This window comes from Haliaeetus leucocephalus, unplaced genomic scaffold (genome assembly GCF_000737465.1).
Source record: "Haliaeetus leucocephalus isolate CR32 unplaced genomic scaffold, Haliaeetus_leucocephalus-4.0 Scaffold897, whole genome shotgun sequence".
Taxonomy (NCBI): Eukaryota; Metazoa; Chordata; class Aves; order Accipitriformes; family Accipitridae; genus Haliaeetus; species Haliaeetus leucocephalus.
This window is the reverse complement of record NW_010973333.1, coordinates 1,952,503-1,977,364: the sequence shown is the minus strand read 5'-3', so window position 1 is coordinate 1,977,364 and position 24,862 is coordinate 1,952,503. Positions and strand designations below refer to the sequence as shown.

Sequence of the window (24,862 nt, the reverse complement as noted above, 5' to 3'; positions counted from 1 at the left end):
GAGGGCAGTTTGTTATCTCTTTTTCTTGGTAATTCTGCAAGAGAGCCTCTGCCACGTGGAGCCATATTAATCCCTTAAACATCTGCGCTTACGGACTCCAGCCAGGAGGGCACCCTCAAACTTACAGTTTCCATCTTCTTGAGCGTGTGATAGATGTCACAGCCTCTGCACCCATTTCTAAAATAACACAGCTTCTCTCTTAGTAGCAGGCAAAAGAAAAATCCTTTGGACACTTCCTTGTTTCAGGTTCCTCACAAATTTGAAGCATCCTTCAGGTTATTGGCGCCAGAGCCTACGCTGATTGCTCAAGATCCCTTTTTAGCAGCTTTTCTGGATGCTAAGTCCATCCACTTGCTATCCCTGACATTGGCTGTCTCAAAGCCAAAAGGAGAAGTTTGGAACAGCAGGCTGTTTCTCTTCTATTTCCTTTTTGTTTTGTTTTGTTTCAGCAACAAGTATTTATTTGGGTCATTTTATAAAGGAAAAGTATTGCCGAGGGACCCGTCTGGGGAGCAAACTTCCAAAAAACCTTGAAGACAGCGAGATGCCCACGCTGCAGAAATTGCTGCAGAAGCACGCACCGGTCTGTCTGCAGCCATAAGTGAAACGCCATGCCCAAGAACTGTTGTTGCTCAGGCTGAAATGCATTTAATCTGCAGCGGAGCATGCAGAAAAAAGCCTGCAATGTCCCCAGTATACTTTTTTAAAACTAAGGTTGGAAAAGACCAGCTCCTATGTTCCTTTAAAAACTCGTATGCTGCTCAAGAAAGCCGTACCATGACTGCATTTGAAAATGAAGCTGCTCGTGCTGCTGCAGTGGCAGCTGGAGATCTCTGGGTCTAAGCCAGCAGCACAGACCAGACCTGCCCGTCGCTGCCGTCTGCGGCAGGGTAACGCGTACACCAACCAGAATCAGGAAAGCGCGAAGATGCTCCAGTTCGTAACTCCGCACCTTAACACGAGGGGATTTTCCTGAAGCACTCTAAGTAAGGTACCACGCCGAAGCAGACCCGAGCAGCTCAGGCGGTTCCAGCTCACCCTGCCCGCGCTGCTGTGGAGTTGGAAGCGGCAACGTGACAAACCCCTGCGGCAAAATCTCCCAAGGCTTTGCCTGTTGGAGCCCACAGTTTTCTGTTTGGTTTTGGGTTTTTTTTTTGTGTCCTTTTCTTCCTGAAAAGTGCTTTCTAATGGCTTGGCATAATTTGTTGTCCTACATATGTTTGAATAGAAACATAATCATGCCACAAAAGGGATTCTTTTTCATGCAACAAAATAGAAGGAACACAATGCAACTAGGCTGCTTTGGTAGAAATGACTAGTTTGAAACACACTCAGAATCCAGAGGACATTATAGATCTGATTAAAACAATAAAACTGGCCTGAACTATCATTCAGTCCACTGAGATTTAAAAAAAAATATTAAAAAATATGCCTGTCAGTGGATCTTCTTACTCATTTCTCTGTTTAGCAGATCAAGCGAGCAAAATGCAAGTGTCTGTATTTTTAGAAGTATGGGGAACATTAAGATGTCCTCTAGGTTTTATTATTTCTAAATAAGATATCTCTTAAAATAATGCATTATTTATTCAGTGTATTGCCTTTCAAGTCATCTAGGTTGATGACAGGTTGCAAAAAACCAACACAACTCAAGAGTTTCATTTTGTCAACTGAAAGCTGAAGGAACCAGCCTTTGGAAATGGGAGTTGCGTTCTTTTGAAATCTTTATCCTTTATATCCCCATGGACGAGCATTCGTAAAGATTTAAATATGGCACTGGAAGCTCATCTCCATCACCAACCTACCCACGTAGCCAGAGTTGCAGGCACCCTTCAAGCAGTTCAAGAGGTTTTCCTCCATGGGTGCTGTCACGTAATTAAAGCAGGACTGTGCTAATTAGGAGGCTGCTGAACAACGCAAGTCTCTGACAGCTCCAGTCTATCCCCAAGTGGCACCCCAGTGGGGTTGCTTGTGCCCGAGGTGAGGGACGCTGGCCATCACTCCCAGTCTCCTGCCTAAAGACGCTCTTGGTGCACACACTGCCCCCCGCAACGCACACCAGGCAGAGGGAGCTGGGCCAGCTTGTACAGCACTCTGAGCTTAAAATTAGCACTGAATCGGCAATCAGCCCAGCACTGGGAGCCTGGAATAGACATTTCTGGAGGTAGAAAAAAAAACCCCAACTGTGAAAGTTCCTTGACTCCATGGTGCACCTTTGAACCTTTAAACTGAAGTCACTGTTTAAAAGTTACATGGATCAGCTGCAGCCCACTTACCACAGCCGCCGGTACACAGTTGGGAAACGTCTTCTTACAAAGTATAAAACTCCGTACTGGAACAGCATCCCAAGTTTCAGAGATGACTGCATTAGCTTACTTTATTCATTCTCATAACATACTTCAAACTTTGATGCGGAATTCTGCGAATACCTAGTCAAAGACAAAACCCCCTAAGTCAATCCATGAAGACTAAGAAGTTTCATCATCTTCAAAATAAGTTCTTGAATTTTTTATAGTATTTGATAGCAGCTTTTTATTGGTTACAAAACCTAAGCCCATATACAAAATTAGGAACACATTTAGATGCCTCTTTGAAAGAACGTTTTAGTCTATTTTAACTGATAGTTTAAAAAAATAATAAAAACAATGCAATTTTAAACACTGTTCTGAAAACGTAAAAGTGCAGCAATATACTTTGTTTCCTTTATTAACTATGAAATGGTGCAATCCCAATCAAAAGCTGATAAGGTCACAACAGAAAGAACTGAGCAAACGCTTTGTCCTGCCTTACCCAGTTCTCCGATGTTCACTTTTAATGTAATGCATTGAGTGCAAGAAAAGGATCAAATCTTCACAGTAGTGGAAAACTGTTGTTTTAATATCAATTTGTATGTAATCTCGAGGATAATAGTGAGTGCAGGCTGAACAGGGTATCTGTCAGTCTATATGGCATATAGGGAGACTAAATTGAATTGGAAGGGGGGAAATATCTGTTCACAATAACATCTGCTGGAACTCTTAATTTCACAAAAACTTTGTGACCTTACCTAACTTTGACTTTTTATTGTTTAGTTTTTTAGCGAACACCACACAGTTTCAAGATTTTAGACTATAGTGTGTGAATAGGATGCAGTTACCATATGAAGCTTCAACTCAACTTTTGGGAAAAGAAAAAAGGCACAATGAACTTCAACTCAATTTTATGTGCACAAGAGTTGAAAAATCTGAGCCACCTTAAAGAGAAATTGATTCTAAAATTTATAAAACCTATAAATAATCAGAGGCCAAACCACTATATTAAAACAGATTATCTAGCAAGTAAAAATCTTGCAGTTTAAACATACGCTTGTATCCAGTTGAGATACAAGACAACTCACTCTTTAAAGTGGCTCCACCTTGGCAGATATATATTTAATGAATGCACACCTGCTATGCGTTGTTCATCAGTGGAAAAACAGCTGATCCACAAAGCTCTGATGGCATCTGTCCTTATCTTCATCACAGTAAATACAACCCACATCCAATAACTAAATTAGTTTAGATTTTTCTATCCCTTCACATCAATGCATTGGGAAATTACACCCAGTAAACAACAGCAACAAAACCAGTTTGTGTGATAGCTTACAGAATTGCAAAATTATCGATCTTCACCCCAGCAATACCAAAATCCCTTTGAAAATGACTGGGTCAGACGATTTTCCAAAAGCAATGACCTCACATACGTTATGTAAAGTTATTTAATGTGCGCTGCACATCAGGTTTATGCTGAATAACGGCAGCTTCCATACAGCCTCACACATCAGCCAGTTTGTATCTTTTTTAATCATGTGAATAAGATTTGAGACTAATTTCTGAATTACTCTTCCAATACTCCAAGAATGAAGCTTTTATGACGCTTCTAAGTAGTTGCTGGTTTGTTGCCAACCACATCATCATAAGCACTGGTTACTAAGTAAAAAATAGTTTAAGACTAAATTACAGTAAACATGAAAGCTCCACAGTTTAAACCCAATATAAATCAACCATATCCAATTATCAATTTAAAACAAAATATATTGACTACTGAAAGTTGAAAGCAAGATTCTTTTTAACTAGTACATTTTTGGACAGAATTTTTTTCTTCTACAGTCTGGGACTCTTGCTTTCAGCTTAAACAGAAGTTCAAGTCCATAACAGGTTGTAGCTCAGGTAAAATACCATGCACAGCATTTGATTACTTCAAAACAGCAGGAACACACAGGCTGAAGTGAGTGGTCAAATAGGGCTCGCTGTTCTCAAAAATTAGGTATAATGGCAAAAGCTTTACCAGTCCAAATCTACAGTTCATTCTCCAACCCTGGTTTCTGAGGCAGTTAATGAACACACATCAATTACTGATAGCTGAAGTAGGTTTTTTTTGTTTGTTTTAAACTTAAGTGTTTAATCAATTGCCAAGTGTTTGTTTTTTGTTTTTTTTTTTAAAGTTACTTTTATTTCAGTTTCACCAATGAAATTCATTTGGCTTGCATTTTTGAATCTATTCTTCCACATAAAGTATATGAAAATATGTTTGTGGAGGACGATGATGGAGGCTCAGAGCAAACTGGGCCCCTGTAAAGTCTTCCAAAATGTACGCATCATACCAAAGTGTCTTGATCCACAGCGCACCATTTTCCAAAGAAGCTACTTTTCCGTGGAAAGCCAATGTGCCACCACTATGGAATACTCTTAACAAAACTGCAGATTGCGGTTGTCAGCATGTGGCACCAGGAAAAAGGCAAAAAAAGGTAGTTGGGACTGTTAAAAAGAATTTTGAAACAGTTTAAGAGATCATGCATATGCATTTACAGTCCATGTGATAGTGACGTTTGGCAACTGCAAAGTGACCGATACATGGCTTGCTTTAGAAGCATCAAAACGAAGAGGCATGTGTGTCTTGGAGCCTTTTGTTTCTTCACTTGGTAGCCATCTGGTGGTGCTTCATACTGGTGTGGGACAGAGAAGCTGCACTTTTTTGAACTTAAAAATTAAATTCTTTTGTTTGAAGGTTGGCTGTTGGGTCAAAGTTGTAAGTACCTCCTTGAGTGGCTTCAGGAATGAGACTGGGATCTTCATCAATCTATGAAATACAACAACAAAAATACATGAGAGGCCAAATCCCTGCACAATTCAGTATACGTAAAAGAGGTTCACAAACGATCCATCTTTTCTTTTTTTTTTAAATATTATTGCAATAAAATTAGATCAGTTTTTCCAATTCAATTCCTCAAATATGTTTAAAAAGAAAACACATCAACTCTGTTGTAACACCATTAGGGAACAGAAAATTGTAATGGTTAGAGACTGGGTTGCTGCTTGGTCAAAGCAGTTGCTATTTTAGCTGTGCGATTTAATTTTCGATGCCAATTTTTAGTACTTCTGGAGTTGGCTAATCACTAGTAGTGAATTCCAAAATTAGTTTCATACTTTCTCCCATTTTCTTTCAACATGAAAATGATTTTTATCGGCAGCTGATAGAAATACTTATATAAAGCTTAAAAGAGTTCTTGGTATCTCCTATCAGAATCTGAAGGATTTAGAATTACTCATTTTGAGCAGTTTTATATAGCTCTCAAAAGCGCAATCTGAATTTTTTTTTAAACCCAAAGTACTTTGTTACTGTATGGATATAGAATGAAAGGCATCAGTATCCAACTTCACTCAACTTCCTCAGAGCTGTTAGAATTTAGTTATTTACTGCCTCTAGAAGCAGCAAATAACATGGTCAGTAGCATCAATATGCAGAACTTAAAACCTCCTCCAAATCACCAGCTGCATCTATTCTCTGAACACACCACCTCTACAAACCAGGCTGCAGGAACCATATGCCTTGTTTCAAACCATGTGTCATTCTGAAGCAGCTAAGAGCCCTCGTGTGTGGAGTCTAAATAGCTTTCTGACATCTGGCCTTGGAGCAGTGCAGACGTCAGAACTGACTCACCTAAAATCTTTGTTTCTCTTTACTTTGGGTGACAATACCTAAATTGCAGGAAGAGATTAAGGCCTTTGGTGATAGCAACAATCTGCAGGAGGAAGAGTGGGGCACGTCATGCCCAAATGAAGATCAAATCCAGTTTCAGAACGCTTTGTCAAATGTTTGTGAGTTGATAAATTAGCACTTCTGCCTTCTGCAGGGGTACTACAAAGTAATGTTACCTAAGTTCACACATTTTTAAGACAATAAAGTCAGGAAGCCATTAGGGCTGGTCCTGAAGTACATGCCTGTGCACTTTACAGGGCTCAGCAAAGGAGCAGATGGGATTAACAATAAAAGGGTATCTAGTAGCCACCAACATCTCATGAGAATACAGAAGATCTGAAGCAACAGAAGGCATGATACTCCTGGACAGCCAATCTTAACACTGCCAAGCAGGCTAACATAACCAGTCTCTTGTCTCCCTAGGGCAATTTGGATTTATTCCCCGTGCCTCCCCACCCTCCCCTGCTTTTTTTCTTCACCAGTCCTCAAATGACAAGGGTTATTTTCCTACTTACAGTTACTGCCTGAAAATTTGTCTGGTTCTGTGTTTTAACTCCTATCTCCCAATGACGGAATTTCTACAATTTCAAGTTTCAGAAGCCCCAGAAAACATGGTAATAGTATAAACAATAATCTAAAGTCTTGCTCCTGAGTAAAGGAGGTAAATTTAGCAAATCAGGCATAGATTAAATTGCCTTAGTTTATGTAAAAAGTAAATGCACCAAAGGGAGTACTAACCTCAAAACGGATATTTTTCCACCCACACCAACAGATAGCTACTGAAGTCTCAGAGCACTTATGGAGACTATTAGACAGTGCTCACCGAATCATTACAAGCATAGGGAACTTTTCACATATCTTAACTTCTGGTGACTAACTTCACAATCACAAGATGGCCCCGTGAATTGAAAATTAATGAGTCCTAAAGTTAGAACTGGTATCTGGAGAGTTCAATTTAAGAGAAGAACTGAAGACATATTTCTGCTAGGCTGCAGAACTACAGACACCCTGGATGGCCTAGAAAAGATAATTATTATTTGTCTTCAAATTGCTTGTTGAAGTGCTTCTGAGGCACTCACAAGCAGCCAGTAGCAGAAAGAGCTAGAAACTAAGGGGTCAAAATACCTAATCAGGGTGCAACAAAGTATCAGATGGTCTAGATCAATCAGTTGCAGAAAGTGTTAACAGTTTTGATGTTTTGATGACTCTTTTGAATGCAGAATCCAGACTGAGCAATTACAGAGCTGAAATACAGTAATCTAACTCCAAGTAAGGACCCACTGCCCCCCTCCAAAGACTGATGTATGAGAAAGTAATAAAAAGGAGAGCCAGACAACTGTTTAGATTCTAATCACAAGTAATTGCATGTCAATTTACATGTCAGTGTGACAAAATTAGGTCAGCGTCAATCAATTTATTAGGCAAAACCACAGCAGTCATCTTGATGTTGCTAAAGAAAATTCTTGGTATTGAGAAACTCTTCAAAGACTTTCAGTTAAGGGAAGCTGTACTGAAAAAGGAGCAGGAAAACCAACTTCCCAGATAACCTATGTTCATGACAATTGGAACTGAGGAACAATGACAATGTACTTACTAAGCTAACAGCACAGCACATGTACTCTTCAATCTTTAGCATACTTACATCATCACCAGAGAAATATTGATCTATGATTTCAAATGCTAGTTTATAAATGTCTTCATTCTCATGCTGTTGCAAGGCTTCGATTTTCTCTAACCCTGAAGAAAAGAAAATGAAGAAGAGTTTTAGAAGTTTAACCTGCAGTTACCGACTACTTTGAAAAAACTAAGAAAAATTATGAAACATTACTACTGAAACACACTAGAAAAGATGTAGCTCAATTTTCAAATATTACCTACACAGTAGCTATCTTGGCCTCCTGGAGGAAAGAAAAGTAGTTTGTGAATCTTTGCATGCCATGGAATATCCCATTTTATGAACAAGGGATAATGGAATCTTCTCTCTTTTTAGATAAAACACTCTATTTAATTTTTTTTACGATGACTTCTGTCTACTACATAGCTTTTGTTTCAGTCATTGTGCTTTCTGTATATCACCAAAAGGAAGCGGCTACATTTGTGTGTTGCATACGAGTTTAAAACAAAAAGGCAACAAAGCCTCACACCAAGAGCAGCTTAAAACACCAGTCCCATTCTCAAATTGGATAGGGAATAACACAAGGAAAAACTTCCAGTGTAGTACATTCTTCAACACCCCTTTACTGCTATCTTACTATAATACATTAATTAGCATGTGTTAAAACTTGGATTACAATATCCAAAAGACTCCTTATCCTGCTTTGGTCTGTAATGAAATGAGGATCCTAACAACTGCTTCCAAGGCAATGAACTAAAGAAAGAATTGTGTGTTTTACCACAGAACAAAGTATATGCAATAATCAAATGAAGTACAATTCTTATTTAAACCTAAAAAATACCTAAGCTACAGAAAGCTTTTTCAACAACTGCCTCCAACATGACTATCTCTATACTGAACTAAACAGAAAAAAAGTAATTTCTCTCATTACAAAAGTCTCACTTGCCTATTCAGATAGCCCATGGTAAAAAAATGCTGTAGTAAATATCAACAGTAGCAAGGGGAACACAGAATAACATCCAGCAAATTAAATTTTTTAAAAGCCTAATAAACTCTTACCTCCACACTCTTCTATAATTTCAGCTATTGTGCTAGCCTCATCACCAGCCATTATCAGGATGTTTTTCAGACCATCCAGCACCACCTGTACCACTTGAGAATCCTTTACTGAGAGTAGATTGCAGAATGGTGGGATTACATTTTGCTGTACAAGGTATTCAACCTAAATAATTAAAAAAAAAAAAAGTGCTTTCAACATTGTGCTTCTTACAAATGACTGCATGTGCAACGTTTTAGTGACAGTTTGAAATCCCACTACACATACCTGATCTTTTCTCCCACTTATTGTCAAATTGCTAATTGCCCAAGCAGCTTCCTTTTGTGTTCCAAAGTCCCCCTGAAAAACAAAATTAATAGCTCATTAAAATCAGCATGGAAACATCTGTCAAGCTTATTATTAAAAATCACAGACTCCTCGTGTCAGATTTATAAAAAGAGGATGACAACTTGCATAGCTGATAGTTTGACTGACCTTAGCCAGCTGGTGTATGATCATAGGGATTAGCCCAGCATCTATTACAGCCTGAACTTGTTGCTGGTTTCCTGCTGTGATATTGGAAAGGAACCAAACTGCTTCCTACAATTGGACAAAACAAAAAAGCAAAAACCTTTTAAAAACTAGTCAACAGATGAAAAAAAAACCAACCAAACCCCAACCAAACTAAACAAAACAAACTCAAACCCTAAAATCATATCATGACCAATCACTAAACAGAACCTCCAGGTTTCTTCCCCAATAGCACTTCTACCACACAAACTTTTATTGCACTGTGAAAGCTAAACATGCAGGAGATCTATGTAAAACTGATATCATGAATTCACGGGGCCAGATTATTACTTACACAAGTAGTGTCTCCATACATCAGGAGCAATACTGACCTAAACCTTACATCCACTTTGTGATGCTGGAGTCACAGCCATGTTTTAAACTTTCCATCAGTTTTGCAAAGAAAATAGGAAAACTGGTAAAACCTCATATTAAAAAGGACTTATCCTGCAATTGTACTACTGACAGCTCGGTAGTAGCTTTCTGTGCTGATACAAGGAAGACCAACTCCAGCTCCCATTTTCTTCCTGAAACATGAAGTGGAGCTCACAAAGCTCATTCAAGTATCAGACAGGACTCTCAATCCTGAGACTTTCCTCAGCAGTTACTTCCTTCAGGTGGTTCATCAACATAGCTAACATCGAGCTAATGGCAGTTACAAATTCCAGGTTACAAAGGGGGATACTTGTCAAGGAAATCCAGAACATCTTACAAAGGCTCCAATCTTAAGTAAAAGACAAACAGATGTGGCAAGCAGCCATTTATGAAGTACTGCAGGAAAAAAAAGTAACAGGTTCCATTTTTCAGGGATGTGTATCTTGCTTTTATTTGTATTTGCCCCTCACAACATCCACTTAAAGCATTTCTAGACTCTCCTTATACAAAAATAAGCTCTTCATCATTCTTTTGTGAGAGCTAGAAGGGCAGGCAGAAACAAATCACAGCAGTTTGAACTGTCAGATAACTTCCTACAGAGCTCTTGACAGTTTACAGGGCCTGAAGAAACAGAGTTTCCTCACAAATAGTTTTCCCCTCAATGGTATACTACGTGGGGGAATCACATAAGCTTCCTCCTCAGCCAGCCCCATGTCTGCAGTGGAAGATGGCACAATGATTAAAAAAAAAATGCAAATAACACGAACTACAGCTCTGGAAAAGAGGGCACTGATGACTTACTTTCATCAAACTCTCCCTATTCCATCCAGTCCTTGCAGCAGCAAAGTTACCTCTGCCAAAAGGAAGGAGAGGAAATGCAGGGACAGTTTTCAGAAAAGGACAGTGGTACTCCCTACTTCCTTGAAGGTGAAGATGGACAAGAGAACAAACTCCACTATGAAAAGGTGGAGTGGAAAAACTGGATCAGTCCACTTACTGGACTCAACCAAAAGTAATATTCTTTAGTTATGAAAAACTATAATACAAGTTAGCCAGTTACTCACTTCAAAAATGAAAAAAAAGTATCACACTCCAAAGCAAAAACCATCAGTCCTCCCAAAAAGCACTAGACATCAGCACCAGTGCATGGATCCTCATTTTGGCTGTTTGGCTTTAGCCCTAATTAAGCACCAAGCCTCAAAGGCTGTGTCTTTATACAAAATTGCTCGCATGCTGGAAATAATGGCTATAAGAAATTCTTCTGTAGTATTCTACAGACTACTGTTTTATTTCTTAAACAAAAAGATTAAGTTAGGAAGAAACAAATCATACCTTGTTTATCTTCTCTTTTGGATGCGTCAGGAGATTTGGGAAATAAGACAAAACATCACAATTGAGAACAACTTGTGTCTGTTCGTCAGTACCAGTTACTATGTTGCCTACTGCTCTCAGTGCTGCTGTCTGAATATCCAAAGAGGAAAGGAAAAAAAATTGCATGTTAAAGACATTGCTGTTACTTATGCTAAAACAAAGCTCATTTAAAGACGTCTCTTTATAAAAACACTTTGCAAAATACAATTTACCACTTCATCCTCTGAGCTACATCATAAAAACGGGTAGTTTCATCACAAGAGAAACACACAGTACAGCATTTTACTGAATAGATGCACTGCAGCTCAACTCAAAAAGTGTAAAGATTAGAAATTACAAGAATATTGAAACAACAGAAAAGTTAATTCATCATGTATCTAATCCAAGTTGCAATTACATTAACTGTTTCTAGGCTTTGACTATGTCTGCCAAGGTTGCTTACTTCTCCATTCGGCTCTCCACTACAGAATTAAAAAACCCACAACTACTTTTCTTCTTACTGACTCTCAGTTGACTTTCAGAAATGGACTTTATATCTTTATGTATTGGTTAGTAAATGCTCTACAAGTGACAGAATACTGGAGGCACTCCTTTTCATCAAGTGAACTGGTCTGACAAATTTCAAGACAGCCACATCTCATCCAAAGTACAAACTAAACAAACACAACAAATGCAACAGATATGTAAAAAAGCTCCCAATTACAACAGTTGGTTCATAAAAACTAAGCATACATTAACTAACTTTCAGATTCCCTTTGTCTTTGAAGTTAATCAAACAAGCTCAGTTAACCTACCTTTTGTAGCTAATTAGAAAATTACTAAAAGGACTCAGCAACTGCAAATATTTTAACATTCAAAAGGTCCCCAAATATTGATTCCCATGAGCTATTCAGACAGAATATGCACAACCGTGTATGCAGCAGCAGTAAAGAGCACATATAACTTGAATTCTGAAAAATGTAAAATCTGTTGTCATTAAGTATTTTAGGACTACAAAAGGAAGGCAGCTCTGGTAATCATACAATGGAAGTTAATGTTTAACCTGTCACTTTACTTAAACCTACATTAGAACTGTTTTGTTTGAGTTTTCTTTCATTTTAATGATCTTTTTTCCCCAGGGTAGGTAACATTTTTTGTTCGGTTTTACCTGCAACAAACGTAGCTATAAATGCTCATCTCAGTACTCCACTAATAAATACTCTAAGACACTTTTTTTAGAAAATAGCTTACAAAGGACTATTCAATAGCAACTGAACCAGACTTACTTGAACTTTAACCTCCTGGTGACTCAGAAGGGGAACTAGAAAAGGTACAACTCCTGAATCAATCACCATTTGTATCTGTTCGTTTCCACCATCTGTTAAGTACGACAAAGCCCAAACAGTGTCCACAAGAATCTACAAATTGGAAAGAACATGATTTACATATTGAACAGTAAAATCCATATAATGGAGGCTTAATTTAGTGATCAACATTCCACATGTTTGGGGGTGGGGGTGGGGGTGGGAAGAGCATGCAATTTAGTTACAGGAAAAACTCAAACATGATTATGACAAGACCCAATTAGTAAAATCTTAGATTATTATGTACAACTATGAAAAACAGGGCCATTTGTTCCATAATAGTAATTTCTATATGTCCTCTCCCAATTTTTTTTTAAAGTAAATACCACATTTTGGTGCATAAAGTGACAGCATATATCATCTCACAACGGTAAACTGTTAGGCTTGATTTCCATTTCAAAGATAGACAACCAGCTCAGATAAGTAGTTGTGCTAGTAACTTTCTGAAGAAAATACCAACCCGGCCTCCTAGCACTGCTATAATTTGTTAGCTGTGCTATCTTTTGATTATGGAACATGTAAATTCCCTTAGTCTCTAATCTGTCTACACCTTGGCATTTCTGATCCACAGTGCAGTTCCAAAGTGAAACTGCAAACTATTCTGGATGTATGCCTTTTTCTGCCTTCATATTGAGATTAAAAATCCACAGCAAAGGAAAGGAGTTCCTCTACCAACTAAAGGACTAGCAACTATTGTAAGGTGGCAACTGTTCAAGCAAAGCAAAAACCCACAGAAAAATGACTACCATGCAGGGCAATCTTAGTATCTTAAAGAAAATAAAGACTAAGTCACTGATGCCTTGATAAGGGTGATTTGAGAGCCCTCAAAAAAAAGAAAGGTACAAAAGTTACAGTCATTGAAAGGTAGTATCTGAAGCAGAAACAAAGCCAGCAGAAAGAGGGATATCGCATCACATAGAGATGATGTTAGGAACTGCAGGAAGAGAAGTCTGGACCCCACTGAGGACATCATCTGTTGAGGTACCTAGATCTACTCTACTTTTAAAACAGATACCCGTTTAAAATTTCCATCTATCAAGACAGCTAAATAATACAGTACTGAAACGTAGGAAGGACTTTAAAGTCCTGACCCACAGGCTGCTTCCACCCAGCTCCAGGGACCAGACAGCACAGACCTAACGCTTTCTTGACACAGCCTGCTGCTGCCCTCACCTGCTAATGCCACAGGGACAGCAGAACGTGCTGCAGTGGAGCCAGTATCGCAGCAGAAGCAGTGAGAGATGGTGCCTCACCAGTTTGCTGCCCCACAGCCCTGTTGGTGACCAGAGCAGCAGCCGCCAGAAGCGCTCACAGGACTGTTGGCTGACCTACCTGCATCACTGACTCATCTCCAAACATAGGTTTGCTGCTCCAGTACAGAGAGGCTGGGACCAGACTGGTACCTCCAAACTAGCACCTGACTCTCAGGATCAAAAAGACGGGCACCCTAATTGAGATCAGTCAAAACCTGGCATCACATAGTCTCATATCTACTTCAAGAAGTTCTTACACAATCATTGCTTGCAAAAGCTTTCAAATTTGGCAGGGGAAAAAAAGCCGATAGGTTGTAAGTATGTTTGGTTTTGCTATGAATTTCTGTTCAGGTTTGTCCAAATTACAAATTGGAAAGTCACCATGTGCTGTCTCCCACCCACATTACACTGGGAAAACCCTGGCAAAATCCCAGATTAAACTGTTTGCAAATATTTTGTGGAGCCAAGCCCACTTCACCATTAAAAGAGCAGCAGAAACACCACTACCACAGCGTGGAAGTAACGGAAGACAGCTCCACCAATCTTATGCTCCATCCCCAGACCCACCACAAGGGTTCAATTTCTGCTTCCCTAAATTGAAGGATCACTACAGGGAGCAAGAGTCAAAGACATTACAAAGTCCTGACAGGAGGAGGAGGAGGAGAAGAGCAGCTCGGTATCCCTTAGTTACACAGATCTTTGCTCCTGAAGTCCCAATATAAGATTTCAGGAGCTAAGTACACCCCTCTAGAACTTTACTCAGAAAATAGATGTAAACCCATGGATCAGGAATGCGGGAAGTACTGAAGGTTTAATATTAAAAACCTAAAGGAAAGTTGTCAAAGGTGCCACAAAACAATAGTTTATCCCTGTTTATTCAAGTATATTTTCATACATGATTTCCTTAGTTAAACAGGTTGCAAAGTCAGGCACCCAACAGATTACAAAAGTCAGATTTACCCATAGGATTACAATATTTGATTGGACTGATACGTAGATTTTTCTACACATGCATTACATATCATCTATGCAAAATTATAAATTGGGGCAGAATTAAAGTGAAGCTGATGGTAAAGCTGGCACTTTAAATTTCTAGTTCTCAATTCCACAAAATAGGATTTTTTAAAATGTAGTTTCTAATGTAAAGGATAAAAAAAACTTTTAGAAAAGGTACTTTGGAAATGGTATTTGCACTTTCTTTTTCATGCTCTGAATGACTACAATTATATTAGTCTTCATATATACTACTTAATTATACATGAATTAACACACAAAAGTTTGCCACAATCTTGCAGCACCTTCTAAAGAAAACAAAGAATCTAAATATCTAAAACTTCAGAAATTACTTACATTTATATCTGTATGGTAAATGAGAACACACAATGCTGGCAAAATCTGAAAAGAAGTTCATCAGTCATTAGAGTAGAATAAAATTGGCTGTACAATCATGAATCCAAGTACTGCAGTCGCAAAGCTTAGCCTGAGACTGCATTAGCATATTGCATTCACACACTTCCCAGCAGCTGGTCATTCCTTCAAAGTATGTACAAAAATACATATATACGTTATATTTAAAATTCGTAAAAATACAAGACTGTACTATATTTCAAAAGACACGCAGAGAGTAGACTATATTTTGAGGGAAAACAAGCAAACAACAGAGATCAGAAACAACATCTGCCTGCTATTTTGAAAGCTTTGTTACCACACAATAAAATAAAAATCCTTAGCCTAATATCAATATATAAACCCCTCTTGGATTAAAATAAAATTTTATTTTTGTATTCACATATGAAGAAAATATAAAACTGAGCCATGATAAGAATGCTTAGAACAGGGGGTTTTATTTGGCAAATTATTACTTGTAGAAGTTTCCCTGTTCTCTGCTTTGTTTTTAAAATTTCATTAGTTTAGTTGCTAACAATATTATACTTCACATGGCTTCAAAAACTGTATCTACACTTTGGAATTTATCTTAAAATGAAGAACTTTACGTACCTTACAACTACAGTTCTAGCCAACTATCATCACTTTACTAGCTGTGCCTACTCTATAAACACCACATTTGCTTTGTTCACCAGTTTAAAAGGGTTTTCAGATGCCTCCCTTCTCAAGTGGGGACTTGACATTGACTGCATGTTCACAGCTAGTCAAAGCACAAACTACTCTACATTCACTAGTTTACTTACATTTCCTCTTACTGAAAATAATTACATTTGAATACTTATATATACAGAATCATGTTTGTAGCCTTTTTTTGATAAAAACATGACATGCTGAGTATGTTAACACTTTCTAGCGTGTTAATTTTTTGTTGCGTCCATTTTAATATACGGCTCATCAGTCTTTAGTCTTACTCAGTTTCAGATGTTACAAATACCTTTATTACAGCCTTAGTAAGAAGCATCAAATTGGTCAAATTACTTCATTTAACAGCTGTTAAGTGGCACAAGACAGTGGCAAAAAACATGCATAAATTCATAGTATGACAACGTAAAACATTTGGCCTCTAGCCCAGAGTATAAAAAATGATCTGTCTCGTAATTCTTTACCTCCTGAACTGTCTCCATAGGCGGTGGGGGGTCCTTATTCCTGCAGAGATTTACAATGACCCATGTGACGTTCCGAAGGAAGGTGATGGGAATGGAGGGATTGATGAAGGACAGAAGAGGTTTGACAACTCCCAGTGATATGACATAATCTCTACATTGAGGACCATCACCTACAGAAATGAAAATTGTTGTAAAAGAAATTACATTAAAAATGGAAAATCTTGAAATGTATGCAATGACATGTTGGGATACTGAAATTCTATGTTTCCTCACCAATAGTCTACTACTAAAATGTCGTGTTCAATTAAATATACATACGTACAAATATGTATGTATATTTGACAAGACATAAAATTTATCCTGTTAATGTTTTGTGTAGCAAGTAATACTATTCTTTAGGAAAAAAAATAGGAAGAACCTATGTAATTCTGGCCACATGAAAAATTATAACAAGCCACAGAATTTAGAGGAAACATAGTCTCATATGATAATGCCAATGTTCAAAAAGTCAAATTCTAAAATGAAACACTCGCTCCCTGAATTCAAATCATTATAACAACAAGAGTTACCTATAATATTTCCGAGAGCCCAGACCGCTTGCTCACAAACATTCTGGTGTGGTGAATGAAGTAGTCTCAAGAAGAGGGGTACTGCATCTGCAGAATGCAAAGATCGGATTTGTTTTTACTGGACATGGTATATGCACAATAGTTTCATTGATTAATACAAAACACTTTCTCTACCATGCCTTATACATGTTTCTGTTATGAAGAACACAGAAAACCTCAGTTAAAGATTTCTATACATATCTAGAGAGGGGAAAAAAATAGACTTGAGAACAAGCACCTATTAAACAACAATGTTCCACACTTTTAAACCTTTTTCCATATTTCTCAAAGTGATATGCAAGAGCCTCAAGTATGTAGGTGGTAGGTTTCATGTCCTGATAATTCAGATTTTCCAGTTATCCAAGATCACAATACATACCTAGCAGAATGGCATGCCTGCTTGTGCAAACGTGCTTCAAATCTTGACTTTAAGAAAATAGCTTCCTCCCAAGAGGTGGCTATAGTTAGTTTCCACACGCAGTGAAGATTTACATCCATCTGCCAGTCCTAAGACATGTTTTAATTTGCTCTTATATAATGCAGGCAACATAACAGATTAAGGAAGCGGTACTGATTTTAGATAGCCGTCTCTGCTGAATTAAATACATTTAACAGAGCTATCTGCTCTCCCTCTACTATTCCCATGCGTTACTTCCCTTCAGACAACCGATACTGTTTGAAAGACAGTAATTCTTGCAAGAAATTTTTTAAATCTTTATGTGATCATACTCGTTCTATAGTCTGAGCAAAGTAAAATAGATCAATTTATATACTGTTGAAGGAAAGAATATTTTTTCTTGTAGAAATTGCTTCAGAAATTTTAAAAAATTGCAACACAATTTGTAAGCAACTGTGAATCAATATTCTGTTGATAATGTAACATGTGATAATGAGCCAAAAACCCGCAATGAAGAATAAAGACAACCTAAAATTCCTTCCCCAGCCTAGATGAGTAATTCAGCAATTGCCTATAACTGACAAGTTAGGTGGGACAGCAACATACTGTTGCTTAAGAACACTCTCTCTGTTCTTGTAACAATCATCCCACTTCCATTAGCTCGGGTGGAATATCCACGCTTCATTCTCAGTGATTACCGAGATTACACTTCAGCCATATGTGTATTCAACATATTTCAGAGAGGTCAAGTATGTAGTTTATATTAGATTGCAATCCTGGTATGCTTTCAAAAGCAGGAATGAAATTATTTCATAACTCAGGCAGGACAGTTTGAGAAAGCATAAGTTGCAGGTTATCTGATCTACTGCTCCCAAAAAATTAATTATTTCTGCTCCAAATTGGCTCCTGCCAAGATCTATTCTGCGAATACAGTACTTCTCTTTTGCTGGGCCTTCCAACTGCCATCTGTCCCTCTTGATTGCAGGAGGCTGCCTTTTGTATTTAGGCTGCACCAGCCTCTTCTACAGCTGTGAGGGCCTATCGCTTTGTTTCCCTTATCTAAAGGGAATAGAGTTGCGAGGCTGTTTTCCCTTAGTCATCTCCCAGCCAAAACAGCAAGGCTTCTAGACTAAACTTCTTCCATTTTCTCTTCAGGAGTAAAGCTTGGAAAATGCTTTTTGCTTCTTTGAAGTAATTTTATCACATTTTCTTCTTTTCAAGCATTAGCTGAACAGATTTTGGAAGAGAGATCCCAGCCTGAACTTCTAGTAATTGTTCAGGTAACAGCAATGCTTTTGGCTGTGCTGTACATACTTTCATTCTAATTTTAATTCTTACTTTAAGATTTTTTCCAGATTCTTCTCTGTAAAGCTAATACTATAAACAGCCTTTTTCATTAGATTTATTCATTCAAATATGATAACACTGTGGGACTTGAAAAATGAAGAAAACAATGACTAACCAATGAACAAGTTGGGAAGGATGAAAAAACTTGGGAATAGATTTCCAAAGATATTTAGACACCAGAAAAGCAGTCTAAAAACAGAGGTGTCCAAACTGCATGAGGATTTTTTGAAACAAATTCAAGATGTTGATTTTTTTTTTTTTTTAAAAGGCTTTGGATTTTTATCCAAAGCTCATTTTGATAAGCATTCTTATTCCTATTGTTCCAATATCTTAACTATATAGAATCTAACAATTGGTGAGATATTTTATTAGCTATTTAAAGGTACAAAACAGCACTTTGATTTGAAAGGCAGGTTCATACGCTTAAAAAAAAAAAGAAATCAAATAATTAAGTCACCATTTTCCCATATAAAAACACTGAATATGAATAAGCCAAGCCAAGTTATTATGTATTTGCTTATCTATAGTCTCCTGTTTAATGACAAAATGTTGTATTTACCATAAAGGCGATTGTTTTAAGATAAGCGTGCTGATACATAAAAGATATATATATAATCCTGAAAAAATAATTTGAATTATTTATCTTCAATTAACTTTAGAGTTTATTTCCTATCTCTTTTCATAATGGAAGTCTCACTGGCTGGTTAAGCAAGAAACAAAGGCCACACAACAAATTCAGTGTACACAGGAGATGCTAATCATATGGTCAGGGAAAGGATGGTAATTTTCTTAATTCTGTATTTAAATGGGAAACCTTACATAACTATATGTATTTAAAAACTTTAATAAGATTTATGAACATACCTTTGAGATAGAAAGAATTACATCTTAACATAAGTTTTAGCCGTAGGGGAATTAATGGTACATGATTTCAGAAATCAACCCAAGAATTAGAAAGGACTAATGTTTTTGTCATACTCATTATATCATCTGTCATTCTCTATCTTTTTTTATGGGAAAATCAGGTCTGGGATCCTTAATATGAATAGTTAGTGACAAACAGATTAATGTTTAAGAGCAAACATAGAAATTTTTTGAGAAAGAGGACAGACATGCATTTATTATTTTAATGGTTCTGACAACAAATGCCATTTGTTATCCAAATATCCCCTTTTCCCTTTTACCCACAATATCCACCATCCCCCAAAAATCAAACTGTAATACTTACTAGACTGTACAACAGCTTGAGTCTGTGCAGAAGTGCCTGATGCTATGTTAGTCAATGCCCATGCAGCTTCAAATTGTAATGAAGGACTGTAATGAAATAATTTTATAGTAATAAGTTGAAACATGATCTGTATATTATTTTATGGTTCATTTCAGTATTACTAGCTGTGTCCACTCTGAGACACTCTACATTTAAGCAGTGCCACTGGGCTAAAAGTTTTTTAAAAAAACCAAAAAACCAAAACCTCTGAGCCTGGACATTTCAGGGGAAAAGCTGTAAGAAAAAAAAGATTTTACATTCTATGACCTTTTGTAAACCAGCCATCATTCTGACTTCATATAAGTAATAAAAAAAACCCAAAATAAAAGCAGTAATACTTGTTGAAGGACATAACAACCAGTGAAGCTGACCACTACTCTAGTCAACTAATTATCTCCGGTATGAAAGATTTCTAGCACCCCTCATCATAAAATGCAATTATGCCTCCCTAATGTGTAAGAGACCTCTTCACATCCAACTGATCCAAACACCATTCACATTTAGTGAAGAAAGTGCAACCGTCTTGCTGCCCTTAGTAGTTCTCAATAAATTAACCATGTCTGACCAGAACTAATAAAAACTCGGCCCTTCTAACATTACAACCCAGGTCAAGTGTAAGCTGGTATACTGGGATAAAGATGTTTTTCTGCTCCATCACAGACAGGGGAAAGATTAGCACCAGTATCAAAAGACAGCATAATACCTGTATTAAAACTGACTTACTAAATGCAGATAAAATTAGTTACAGATATTATGAAAGCTGGGGGAACATCTCCAAGATGTCTGTCAACTGCTGTCTATGCCAACAGCAATTTAGTAAAACAGTTTGCATGAAAACTGTTGTTCAAGCAAATGCTAAAGGTTAAGAGTTCTAGAAGCTATAAAAGAGTTTACAGCTTATGGTGGTTAGCATAACAGTAAGGTTATGCTTTGGGAGGAGCAGAGAATATTTATTGTTAGGTGACTATTTTTCATTTCCATGCTTTTTTGGGTCTTCATCAATTATATTTTATATATAGCCATAGGACCTGCTTCCTTTAAGGTTTTTTTGTGCATTAGTTCCCAAAGCTTTTTAAGGTTTTATTGGTGGTGAGATCGGAAAGGAATTAGATAGGAGGGCCCAAGATGTGTAAATAAGGATTTGTAAATACAAATAGTACCTGTCAGCAGCTATCTATAAACCTTTACATTCTAGGATTAAATGCATTAAAATTCTAATTCTAGGTTGGTACTTCTTTTCTTCCTCTTGTGATAAGCTTCCAGTTACAACATGGACAACAGCTTTAACAATCCATTACACAAAGTCTTTGCAGAGTTTACCTCTACTAAATATTATATAGCTATCACAATTAAACAGACTGCTTAAGAAAATGTTGAGTTCAATTTCAAAAGGCTTATTAAACATTTACAAAGGTAAATCATACAAAAACTAGACTGAAAATTAAAATTAAAAGAATTTTCACAGCACTGAACCGTCTGCTTCTAGAGCAGACAGGCATTCATGACCCATTTTAAAATGTTATCCTGATTTGAACATTATCGTCAGCTGCCTTCTAAGCAACTGTTTTGTTAAACAAGCTAGATGTTTTTCCAACCACCAAATTATACCCAAAATGCCAATTTGCATTTTTGAAGTTTCTAGCCCTCGTGGCTGCAGAGACAACCTTGAAAATGGAAATACTGTAAATACATTTATGGCTGCCTGAGGCCAGAGATAGGCTAAAACATTTACCTCAAATGTGTTAATCCCCATCTATCTGAATAAGGGGCTCACGGATTGTGGAATATAGCATTTTTCTTACATGTCATTAAATTCTTGCAACTATATGCTCAATGTTCTCCACCTCCTTTACTGAAGCTCTTGTTTTCCAACTAAGGATCATAACAGAGAACATGCTCACATGAGGAAGCAGCACAGAGCCATCTTGCAGTGAGAACAAAAAAAGCTAGAAAATTAAGCTAATAACCTTAATAAAAAGACAACAAGTGTATTCTGGCAAAGGGAAGAGCCCTGTTCACAACCAGGCTTATTCTCTGCCTTCACACAAATACACACAGTAAGTCTGAGATGGGTTTCTTAGAAACAGTTAACAAAAAAGTCTGAAATATTCAAAACCAATGAGAAATTTTGTAGGGTTTTCTCCATTAGTTGGATATGCTCATGCAAGCTCTAAAAAATGAAATTACATTTCAGTGGCAGAATAAATACTCCTGGAGAAGTTATGGTTTATCATCATGGAATGTGATCCACTGTGTCAGACTGTATGGTGCTATGAATCTTCAGTTTCATCTGAAATAATGAGATTTTCTTTGGATACAGATTCTCAGTAAAGGTGACATTTTTAAAAGTATACTTACTTATCATCCCTTTCTAGGCATTTTACCAGAATTGGTAAAATTCCTGATTTTATTAAGTCATCAATAGGTGGATTTCTGTCACTGGATAGGAGTTTTCTGTGAAATTAAATGTAGAAGTAAAGTAAGTAACTTTCATCATGAAAAATGGGTAGTAAATACATTTCTGTGCCTTTATTTATTTTTACCTTGCAGCTTGGACAGCACTCAGTTGGATCACTGGGTTGTCACTTGTGGCGTTCTGAAAAAAAAAAAAAAAACACAAAAAAAACCCAGTAAAAAATAAAAACGCACAGAACACGCACTTCTAATAGAAAAAAAGTTAAATGTAACATACCTGCAGTATAGCTTCTAGTGTTACATTTTGCTTGAAAAGAAAAAAAAAGTTTTAGTAATTTTGTTGCTAAATTACATTCTTTTAAAACATTTAATACAAACTAATTTTAACAGCGTATCAGTTCATAATTCTGCTTTCAAATAACTGCATAACTCCCAGTGTTAAAGTAAAAACAGAATACATTGTTTTGAGACACCACCAAAGATTTAAAGATAATTCCAGAATCAAGGAACTTACTGCTTTGAAGTCAGCATCAACATCAGAATCTTCTAAACTTTCTTCTTGGGGAACATTTCTTTTTTTCAAGAGATGTTCATCTCTTTTGTTCTGTAAATAAATGACAAAAATAAAGACACTTAATACTTATTAGTACAGGGTGACAATATAATGGCCCCTTTCAAAAGAAAAGTTTAGATAGGATTGTTTTTTTTTTTAAAGGCATTTGTAACTGCGAATAGAATTTGCAATATTTCAGCTGTAAGAAACTAGCAGCTTGCTAATCACAGAAAGAATTATGACAATCCATGACATTTGAATGAATTAAAACTTACAGTTTGGGGATCAATTTTCTAGTAGAGATTTACAATACACATAGATCTGCACGACATTAATAGCTAGCCACATATGACAAACTATTTTCCAGTGTAAGATTAGTTTTCAGCTAAATGTACTTCGAAGTTCCCTGGTTACATGTATTTTCATCTTGTGTGTAAAGTAGCATGCTCCATATACGCTGATACTTGTAATATTTCCCACTCATGCTGTTAGCCTAATTTCTGACTTAAAGCAAAGCACCCTCCATCCTTAGCTCCTTTAAGGAATTACTAAGAAAAAATTACCTTTTCAGTGGTAAAGTACCCATTTAACATTTCTACCTTGCTTAATTAGAATATTTGAACACCTAAAGCCCTAATTTAAAACGAAAGAAATAAAATAATCAATTGTAACTGTATCCAAATGCAGGTTTTTTACAAACTTAAAATGTATTAAAAATATTATTCCAAAAGTACAAAGCAGTCTTTTCTAAATTTTAGAGTCTATCTTTTGCTTGGTATGTCTAGAGGTACAATCAAAGATAGAAAGGGCAATTGAAGATGACAATGCAGCATGTATATCTGAGCACATTTTTGTAGTTTGTTTTTTTGTTTAGTAAGTGCATTAAGATTTCAATCTCTAATGAAGCAAAACACTGAAAAGGTATAACAAACAGCTATAACACCTAAACCAAACCTATTATTCTAGCAAGGAAAGGCAGGCTTTTCAGTATCCAAACAATTATCTGATAACCAAACAGTACCGACTATAGAGATTGTATTATATCATGCCTTGCTTGTAATGTATGAAAAAGCCTCTAAACAGAACCATGTTTTGAAGGAGTCCCCAGTATTTTATTTTCTCATATGTTTGAAAAAACAGCAACTCAAAATTTCTGGGACTTGCTTACATTTTAGACATTTTTAAAAGAATTTAAAACAATTTTTCCAGCTTCAGTCTGAAAAGCTCCCAAGAAATATAAAGATTTTTTTCAGATAAAAGAATGCTAAAACAATAAACAAGCACCAGAATTAAATAACCCTTTAATGCAGAAGACAACATTCCACAAACTTAGCACAGTTTAATTTTTGTCAAGTCTATGTACAGAAGCTAAATCCTTCAAGAGTGCACAAGATCACCTAGATTAGCTATGGCAGCCTCTCCAGAGCCGTACAGTAACGGCAGCACACTTGGAGCACATCCACACAGACAAGCACTAAGGGTATTTTGTTGTCAAGTGGTTTTGGAAAGAAGGGAGATGGAAACGAGCAGGCAGTTAAATGCTGTGAAAATACTGTTATGCAGACAAACTGCATCATGCAGGTACACATTGACAGATGGATTCACCATAAAGACCTATAACGTATTTCTCTCTTTTCCACAGCAAGTACTTGGCACTGCCATTTTAAGCAAAGAGCAAACATCATTCAACCCCAGCCAGTCTGGCTTTGCTCAAGTACAATTCCTTTTCCTACTATTTGTCTAAGCCATAGCCTATACTTTGGCAGCTGCAGGGACTGGACGCAGTTTCTAGAGGCCATCTCCACGATCATGTCAACCTTTCTCCCCAGGGCACAGCTACTACACACATCCACCTGCGAAAGAAGCAGTTCCTTCCTGCCTCAGACGAACGGCTGTGCTGTTATGGTAAAACAAGCCAATACTGGGAGAAGGGACTGAAGCTGGAGGAAGGTCCTGATGTCTTCAGTCAACTGTCCTCTTCCTACCCAGAGGTATCATCACAGATCATGGTGATGAACAAGTCCACACATGCACAAATGTACAGGGAGACATGTTTAGTTATGAGGGTGGCAGACACTGGTCCAGCAGACATCCCCTGTCTTCAGAAAAGGCGCAGACTGAAGGAATCGGAATCTTAGTGCAGAACCATCACCACTGTCTGCCGGA

General features: G+C 37.1%; 1 protein-coding gene across 1 annotated transcript in view; it reads right to left on the bottom strand.

Annotated features, from left to right (window-relative positions):
* Window positions 1–2,509: 2,509 nt before the first annotated feature.
* Window positions 2,510–24,862, bottom strand: part of KPNA3 (karyopherin alpha 3 (importin alpha 4)) — a 58,417-nt gene continuing 36,064 nt past the window's right edge. The window contains exons 5-19 of the mRNA XM_010583436.1: window positions 22,658–22,747; window positions 22,421–22,450; window positions 22,272–22,324; window positions 22,087–22,182; window positions 19,690–19,775; window positions 16,679–16,765; window positions 16,110–16,279; window positions 14,908–14,952; window positions 12,227–12,358; window positions 10,923–11,051; window positions 9,141–9,245; window positions 8,934–9,005; window positions 8,669–8,831; window positions 7,637–7,731; window positions 2,510–5,094 (exon numbers count right to left, since the gene is read on the bottom strand). Coding sequence (XP_010581738.1) covers window positions 4,996–5,094; window positions 7,637–7,731; window positions 8,669–8,831; window positions 8,934–9,005; window positions 9,141–9,245; window positions 10,923–11,051; window positions 12,227–12,358; window positions 14,908–14,952; window positions 16,110–16,279; window positions 16,679–16,765; window positions 19,690–19,775; window positions 22,087–22,182; window positions 22,272–22,324; window positions 22,421–22,450; window positions 22,658–22,747 — 1,452 coding nt within the window. The 3' untranslated portion in view covers window positions 2,510–4,995. The remainder of the gene's footprint in view (window positions 5,095–7,636; window positions 7,732–8,668; window positions 8,832–8,933; window positions 9,006–9,140; window positions 9,246–10,922; window positions 11,052–12,226; window positions 12,359–14,907; window positions 14,953–16,109; window positions 16,280–16,678; window positions 16,766–19,689; window positions 19,776–22,086; window positions 22,183–22,271; window positions 22,325–22,420; window positions 22,451–22,657; window positions 22,748–24,862) is intronic.